General features: G+C 42.0%; 2 protein-coding genes across 3 annotated transcripts in view; one reads left to right on the top strand and one right to left on the bottom strand.

The window, feature by feature from the left end:
* Nucleotides 1–6,028, bottom strand: part of eif1axb (eukaryotic translation initiation factor 1A X-linked b) — a 10,659-nt gene extending 4,631 nt beyond the window's left edge. The window contains exons 1-3 of the mRNA XM_032504565.1: nt 5,819–6,028; nt 4,798–4,881; nt 232–335 (exon numbers count right to left, since the gene is read on the bottom strand). Of these exons, the coding sequence (XP_032360456.1) occupies nt 232–335; nt 4,798–4,881; nt 5,819–5,834 (204 nt within the window). The 5' untranslated portion in view covers nt 5,835–6,028. The remainder of the gene's footprint in view (nt 1–231; nt 336–4,797; nt 4,882–5,818) is intronic.
* Nucleotides 6,029–6,632: 604 nt separating this feature from the next.
* Nucleotides 6,633–8,945, top strand: part of si:dkey-226l10.6 (zinc finger protein Gfi-1b) — a 5,107-nt gene continuing 2,794 nt past the window's right edge. Inside the window, exon 1 of one of the 2 annotated variants that reach the window (XM_032504541.1) lies at nt 6,633–6,977. In XM_032504541.1, coding sequence (XP_032360432.1) covers nt 6,951–6,977 — 27 coding nt within the window. In that variant the 5' untranslated portion in view covers nt 6,633–6,950. Of the gene's footprint in view, nt 6,978–7,039; nt 7,946–8,945 lie in introns of those variants that run through there. The other variant, XM_032504540.1, reaches the window with a different exon arrangement.

Raw genomic sequence — 8,945 nt, 5'->3', positions numbered from 1 at the left:
GAGGGAGAGCGAGAGAGAGAGAGATTACCCTGTGTCATACAGCAACACATTGCACTTTGTGACCCCCACACACGCGGTCAATTGAGTCCACGCTGCTGCATGAATGGTGGCTGGCTGACCATCAAGAACACGCCGACTCAGCATCATGTTAAGAGGTTTCCTGTGTGAGCTGGTTAGGGTGTTGGGGTGTTGGGGGGGCGAGGTGAGAGGGGACAGTCAGGACATTCCTACCTTTTTCCGGAGTTTTCCTCTGATATGGCAAAGCCGCTTGGTTCCATCAAAGCACATGGCCTCCAGACGCCCGTTCCCCAGCATTTTAATCACCTGAGCATATTCTGGGAGACACAAGAGAACAAACGACTGTTAAACCAAGGTGGAAAAAAAAAGACAGATCACGACATTTACAGGAACCAAGTGCTGATACAGTCAGATACCAATACATCACGTGCAACTCCATACAGAGAGAAATATATGAAATAAAATGCATATTATTTATAGGTTTCCCGCCGTCTAATAGGTGTCGTGCCTCACTTGAAATAAACACATTAACTCTGCTACAATTCTAACATTTGTATCATATATATTATAAGATTTGGGCAACATTAGGCGGTGACACACCAACCCGATTACTGTCCATCAGACAGTCTGGTGAGGTCAGTGACTTGAGTCTGTTTGGTGTGTTCAGTGCCGGCGTCCTTCATTTGGGCTGATTTGACATGTTGAATTGAAGGCGGGCAGTCGGACTCAATGACCAATCTGATTGGTGGAGTGCTAACCCCGGAAATGACAAGAGGGACAAAAGGCCGTTTTATGGTTCTGCATAGAATCGCCACGTACCCTCTCAGACCCCTCTGCGTCTTTGCCAGACCCTCTGCCGTAGCCTGACATGCACCTCTCAAAAGATTACATACACGTCGCTCGGCCGTGGCTTGGTAGAGTTGCATTCCCCCAACTCATTTCCTGGTTCTCCTTCTCCATAAAACAACGTGAAATCAAGGCAACAGTTAACTTTTACTGCTACAGATTTCCCACCGTGGTCAGAAAGCACAGGGGAGACACTTTGTTTCTTTCACTACAACCCCAGAGTCACAACTTGCTTCAAAGACAGTTGCTGTCTCTCTCACACACACACTCAAACACCTTTGTGACCCTGACGCAGAACGAGGCGCGTGGAGATTACACATAACCATTACACGGCCTTAATGCCTCTCAAAATCTGACAAAACTCTTTTAAACTGATCGTTGATCTGAGATGAAAAGAGATTCAGCAGCTACACGGCCTGTTTGTCACTTCAAAATGTTTTCAGAAACACATTCAATGAACTATTTTTTTTATAAAATATGAGATTGTATTGTAACGAGCCGCCATTATGGTCTGGCTTTGAAATTCCAGCAACGTGTTTGTCCAATCAGTGACCGGTTTTCGCTTTTTGGGCGCCAATACAGATTAGTGCCGCCTGCTGTTATGAAGACGTTTTCATGTCTCGCGCACACGCAGAACGTATACGCTCAAGACGACGTCGCTTCGAGGCACTTTTTTTTACTAACTCGGGGAGGCTGTCGGTCCGACTGCCTCTCCTGCTGATGGTTGGTCTGTCGGAGCCTTAAAATCACACAGCAAAGGAAACATTTTAAGGAGTAAGGCGAGTGTTTATGCTATTGCAGTAACTATATTCATGGGCGGCTCTCACCACCTCCCCTAATTCCTATGGGAAAGCATCTAGTTTATGAGAATTATCGGATATATAGGCCATAGCCACATGCGACTTAGACCAAATTTTCCTGCAAGTCTGGAACCATAATTTCACATAAAAAGATAAGCTGAAGGCAGAGCCGAGGGATGGAAACAGAAGAGGCCTTACTGTCCCTGGTGTCTGAATAAGAAGGTTCTACTGATGTAGTTGTACACAATAAAAAGGCCAGTAGAGAAAGAACAGGAGAGCTTTTACTACAAAAAAAAAAAAAGTTGAAATGTCATAATCCTGGTCTTAACTAACTTCTTTACACTTTAATTCTATGCTGCTCCCTGAAAAAAAAAGCTCAATTGTGTTGACTAAATTAATTACACAAATAAGTCCTTAGATTTCTTCATGAGTACTGTCTGAAATGATTAACCTCCATTATGATACAGTAATTGTGAAGTACATCGAATTAAGATGAGTTTTAGCAGAAAAGTTCTGAAAATCCAATCCGCTGTGTGCCTGGCCATCGAGTGGTATTTCAGACTGGGGAAATCCACTCAAACCGTAACGTCACGACTCTCTGGCCGGCTTACGAGCCCAAAAACGGCGTGTGTGTGACATGCTTGTTGTTTTGTTTCCAATCTAGCTGGAGCCGGTGCGGTGTTGTAGTTTTTCTGACATAACTAGTTGTTGCAACAGCATGTGGAAAAAGAGCCACAAAGTTCGTTAGGCCAAAAAGAACGTTAAATTTGTGATAAAAAATTGACGCGGTTAAAATAGCTTTGAGTTAACGCCGTTAATAAGTTCTTTAGGGCGCTTAAAAATCACTGTGTGAAACCAAAAAAAGAACAGGATAAGATGTGAATGTAATTAAACACCAACACTGATTCGGACCTTGGTCCGGACTTTTAAAGGTGTAAAAACACCCTTAAGAACAGCAAAACTCTTCCTATAATCTTGTGATTTGTTTGCAACGCTTCACATTGCTGCTGAAATTGAAAATTAACAGCACCATCCTTCTTTAACTCCTGCAGCCCGACACTGGAGAAGAAAATGTTTAACATTCTTGTTTGATGCATGACAGAAACGAACAATTATCAAATAGCTTTTTCCGTGCGACCGACGGTCCGAAACCCAAAGATACTCAGTTTACAGTAATTAAAGAAGAATACAACATATGAGACCCTGAAATCTAGAGTCGTCCTTGATTAAAGAAATTCTTAGTTGACTAACACGCATTTGATTTTGTCGACCAATCGATGAGTTGAATTAATCGACAGATGTGTAAAACTGAGTTTCTCCACAAACAAATCACGCAAACACAACACTTTAAATCTTGTGTTTACCAGAGATGTGCTCATAGGTTTTATAGAAGTAAGTCATGAATAATTGAGTAAAGAAATCTTAGTCGACTAAGAATGAACGCCTGATTAGTCGACTAATCGGCTATTGATAGCCCTATTGGAAGATTAAATTATTAAACATTTATATGATGATTGACTGAGCGTTTCGGTTCTGCTCAGATGCGAAAGTTAGCTTGTTTTTCAGTTTTTTTTTAAAGATAATTTTTGGGGGATTTTGAGGTCTTTATCGCACAGGACAGCTGAAGACATGAAAGGGGCGAAAGAGGGGGAGTGACATCCAGTAAAGGGCCGCAGGTCGGAGTCAAACCAGGGCCCGCTGCATCGAGGAGTAAACCTCTACATATGGGCGCCCGCTCTACCAACTGAGCTATCCGGGCGCTTCGTTTCTCACAGTTTTTAAATCAACATTAATTGCCGACCAGAATTATTTTATCTACTAACAGCAGAAATGCGATATGGTGACTAGTTACTACAGTAACGGACATTTTCAGACCAAAAGCAAACAGGGTTATTGTGTCTCCTGGATGTAGCTCTGAAGATCTATAACCAAGCACTAGGGGTGTTGGAAATTAATCATCGAATCAACGCGTTGCCACGCGGACCTGGACACTTCTGCATCGATGCCGTGACATCCCATAATCAATTAGTGCTTACTGATGTATGTTGCTTGTTGAATTTATTTATTTTTGGTCTTTTGTCTGCAGTGTTCAGACTGTGTTACATATAGGAAGTGTCTTTTTTTTTTTTTTTTAAGAGCAGATTAGATTAGATTCAACTTTATTGTCATTACACAGGTACAAGGCAGCGAAATGCAGATTGGGTCTAACCAGAAGGTCAGTAGCAGCAGGTCCAGGATATACACTGGTTCCATAAGTGCAGGACATGGATATGTACTGAATAAATATGGAAATTAATACTATTATAAACAGAATTTTAAAGATAGATTTGTCCTATGAATGTGTATATATAATACATAGATAGTAGTGTTGTGAGCAAGTTTACAGCTGGATATGTACTGAATATAATATACAGGTGGTATTACTACAAATAGAATTTTTACAGTAATATCCACCAGGATATTGCTATAAGTAGAAATTCTACAGATATGTGCAAATAACAAAATATACTAATGGTTTACAGAGTTTACAGGTGAGTATGTACTATGAATATATATATATATATATATATATATATATACATATATACATATATACATACACACACACACACACACACACACACACACACACACACACACACAGGCGGCTATTATTATAGACAGAATTTTTACAGATATATATAATAAGTTAGGCTAAAATGAGCAGTATAACAATGGATTTAAAGGTAGTACAAACAAAGTTTTGGGCAGAAGCTATCCGAATTAAAGTGCAGTGGAAAGTAATTGCATATCACAGTTAAACTACGGTATTGCAGATGTATTTGTAAACAACTGGTACTGTGAATAAACAGTCAGCAGTGCAAATTGAAATGTAAGTAGTGCAAAAAGGTGCAGATATAAACAGTTGTTAGATGCAATAAAAGGAGAGTTCATGTATATCTGACTGCTTGAATGTGTTGATTAAAACGACGTGTAGCAATATATAATAACACTGAGGCGGTGGTGCATCGTGATGAATCAAGATAATCGAAATGAATCGTGAGATCAGTGATTATTCAAACCCCTTACTAAGCACACGTGTTGGCAAAGAGATGGATCTTTAGTCAACTGTCTTTGGTGTGACTTTACTCACCCTGTCCATCCTCTTTGAACACCAGCTCTCTCTTCTCGGACTCATTCTCATTCTTTCCACGTCGCCGGTTCTTTCCTCCTTTACCTAAAACAGAAAGAGAGAAAGAAACATATCAATTAAAAGTTGTCCATTCACATTTTGATGGATTCTATTCACAGAGATAACGATGTTAACCATTTAGCTCTCAGTCTCAGCCGAGTCTATTTATTGTCATGACACACATACTCCACAGATAACCGGCATGTGAACAGTACACGTACTCTAGTACTGTACTTAATCACACATTTGAGTTACTTGTACTTTACTTTCTCTCTTTATGGAGGTCCATTTCTGCCAATGTGATTACAAAAAAAGATCCTAATAGGTCAAAATAAAGAGTTAGTTCAATACCAACTCATTATGTCGAGACACTAACTCATTAGTTACTTACTTAGCTAGCTATCTTTCCCCCATCACATTGGGGGAAAGGGATAAATAGAGATATAAATACTGGATTTATCCCGAAGGAAATTAAGGTTTCCATAACCTAATTAGTTCAACTGTTATTAATAGTTACACACAATCTCCAAAATGACTTTATATACACACACACAGCACCAGAGGATACTTTGACATAACATAGAGAATAAAAATTAAAGAAAGAAAAGTCTCAGACGTCACGGGCCACACCGGGTGGGGTTTGCCTAGCAACTAGCTAGCTAGTTAGCTAGTTAGCTAGCTAGTTAGCTGTGTCAGCTATCAACGGGATTAGCTAAAGTGCCAATTATTGTTGATATTAGCTGACTGGCAGTCGCAAAGCCTTAAACAACTTTTAACAGACTAAACTAGCTTAACGTTTACCTAAGCTGAATGGTTGTTACGGGAGTAGTTTACACGGAGACACCGTTGCCAGCTGTTAAAAGGACTCGTCCGCGATGCTAACTAGCATTAGCTGCTCGGTGTCACGTTTTCACTGCGTGCGTCTTTACGGCGGGCTCGACAGACAACTACCTAACAACACGTCTCCCCCCCACGCTCTTACCTTTATTTTTGGGCATATTCCTTCACGCCTCGGTCACGTTAGTCCCGCTCGGTAGCAACGACTCACGGTTTAAACAATAACTGTGAACGACGGTCCGCTAAAGGCACAATTCAATGTTGACTGAACGCTGCGAGAACCTAGCAAGTCACCGTTGATTCGCTTCACCGGTTTGCGCATGCGCCTGGCAAGACGTTCTTCTATGAACGGTTGGCAAACAGCCATTTTGTGCATTACCGCCCCCAGCTGGTATGGAGGATGACTCAAAAAATTAAAAAATACATTTTCTTTTTTTCATGTTTTCAAATAATAAAATGATAAATAGAAATAAATAAACTAAACCTAAATATTCTCCACCATATTAAGAAAAAGATAATAATAAAAAAAGAATACTTTTATTTAACATAGCAAGTCTAAAAAGTGTTTTACAAGAGTAAATTGTTGATTTGTATTATTTGTTCAATTAATTGGATCTAATCCATGGAGCTGGAGCGCTGTATCCCTCCGCGCCACCATAGAGCAGAAGCGCTGTATCCAAGTTTCAAAATTAGCACCATCTATTAGCCAAATGCTGGTAGAATATGCAAATGGATGGCAGATTTGCTTCACTCAGCCAAAAAAAAACAATGGTTATCTATTGAGTGGCTGGTTAAAATTTAACATTCACTAGCCATTTGGCTGGTGGACGAAAAAGTTAATTTTGAACCCTGGCTGTATCCCTCCGCGCCACCATGGAGCGGGTAGCGCTGTATCCCTCCGCGCCACCATGGAGCGGGTAGCGCTGTATCCCTCCGCGCCACCATGGAGCGGGTAGCGCTGTATCCCTCCGCGCCGCCAGAGGGCGGAAGCGGCTCCGATGCGCTGTTGATGTTTTCATTTCCCCAGAAAGAAAATAGACATTTTGGGGGAGCTAGCCAGCTGCTTGAGAGCTAGTAAAAGCTTTACTATCTGCTTTTTCTAAAAAAAAAATTAGATGTGCGTTTCAACCGACACATTGCCAAGTGGTTCAAAGTTAAAATAAATATAAATATTTTTTAGGCTGTACCTTGCAGTCACGTTAGCTTCGTTGTTGCTACGCTAGCTAGCTAGCTAGCTGCAGTGTTGTTGAGTGAGCTGATCTGCGAGCTCTGCTGTGATGGCTGACTCCAGCAGCAGCATCTTGGTGAGTGAACACTTATTTAAAACAGAAGAAGTGTTGCTGCTGCTCTCTGGAACAATATATTATATGTGGTGGTCTTGGTATAAAAGGAGGTTTTACCAGATTAGAAAGGGATGCAATGTGTCAACAACATGTTTTTTTTTTAACCTTTTTATATGACCTTTTTTCTTTTAAAGCCCATGTTGCAGGTTTTACTTTTCCAACGAATTTGCGCATATTGATTGTTGCTGATAAACATTTAAACTGCTATCCACTGTATATGATGCGGTTGGGTATCACAAAACAAAAAAACAATAATAAAGAAGGGACTATTTTACAGTGGTTTGCCTTTCCCCCACAATGCATTGCATGACGTCACGTTGGGAGACGATAGACCAGCGCGCCTAGAGAGACCATTCAGAGAAACGAGAGCAATAACAGTGCAAATAAGAGAGTGTTAAGCAGTAGATAGCGCATATTATAGATAATATATAGATAGCCTAGATATAGCTAGACATATAGATAGACAATATTGATAGATATGTATATTTAGAGAGAGAGAGAGAGAGAGAGAGAGCTAGCATACTGGTATAGCTACCTAGCTATTGGTTAGGTAGGTAGCTAGATTGAGCATGGTGAACAGCTGTGTTTGTGCTGGGTGTATAAACACCAGCCAAACCGGACACAGGGTCCACGGCTTCCCTACAAACGACAAGGCAACCCTCGGACAGTGGGTACAATTTGTCCGTGTCAGGCGGGCAGATTTTTCAATGGCGGCCGTAACCAGGAACTCGAAGATCTGCAGCGCGCATTTCAGGGAGGAGGACTACGACACGGGGGATGTCAGTATGGTTTCTCTCGGGTTGAAGAGCCGGGCACGGCTCCTTCCGACCTCCGTGCCGTCTGTGCACACGCCCCTCTCTGCTCGCCCCGCCCCGAGACCCAGAAGCACCAAGACCGGTGCTGCCCGCCGAAAAAGAGAGCGCGCTACGGTAAGCCTCGTGCCGATGTTGACGATCCAGCTAATAGTCACACAATCTGTGAACGCGCTTCCCAACAGCACAAGCTCTCCACTGCAGCTTCCATGGGACGGCACTGCCGACACCGGCACCTGCCAAACACAGCGACACAGACGGACTAGCGGACTACAGACTAGCGGACTACGGACTAGCTAAAACACTAGAAAATATGTGGTTATGATATGTGGTTACTGGAGCTAGTAGGCTGCCATCAAAACGTGGACTATCTAATCAGAAATGTGTTTACAACGCGGGGGGAAAGATTTAATCAGGGATAATCTTCAGGTGGGACTGGCACGTTAGGCTAACCACGGCTAGCACGACGCCTTCTATTTCTAGATCTAGATAACCGTACCTATCTGAACTAATGACATGATCACTGTCACTAGATGTAAAGAAAACGTTGACTTTCACTCGTTGTCATTCACTGACAGTAAATAAAGTGTCATCGAATGCACTGCTGTTCGTAGACCAGCTAACGCTAGCTATCTCCAGCAACTCACCAGGACACTTTACCAACTCTCCACCCACTCTCCTACGACCACGTATAATTGGCTTTGACGGCCATCAGGTCTCGGCAGTTCTTCTTTTTCCCTCTCACGTCTCACAGGTTGGACATCATGTGGCTGCGGGCCATCGCGCATGTTATCATTGGTTCTTTCCACCTCTTCCTCTCCCCAGTCAGTTACCATAGTTTTAGGGCTAGATTGAGGCTTCTCTCCCCAACGTGACGTCATCACCGAATTGCGTTTAAAAAAAAGCCAGCTAACACCAAAAACTACCAAAAAACAGGCCTTTAACCCCTGTGTTGTCTTCCCATTAACCATGAACTTGTCCTTTCAGGTCAAAATTGAAAATTAACAGTTCAGTTTTTCACACTTTTTCTGATTCATTTGTCACTTTTTTTTAATATTAGGTTTTGGTGAAGGGTATGTGATGAAGGGTGTGTGTGTGTGTGTGTGTGTGTGTGTGT

The sequence above is a fragment of the Etheostoma spectabile genome, chromosome 22, assembly GCF_008692095.1.
Source record: "Etheostoma spectabile isolate EspeVRDwgs_2016 chromosome 22, UIUC_Espe_1.0, whole genome shotgun sequence".
Classification (NCBI taxonomy): domain Eukaryota; kingdom Metazoa; phylum Chordata; class Actinopteri; order Perciformes; family Percidae; genus Etheostoma; species Etheostoma spectabile.
Note: the sequence above shows the minus strand (reverse complement) of the source record. Positions and strands in the feature narration are given on the sequence as shown.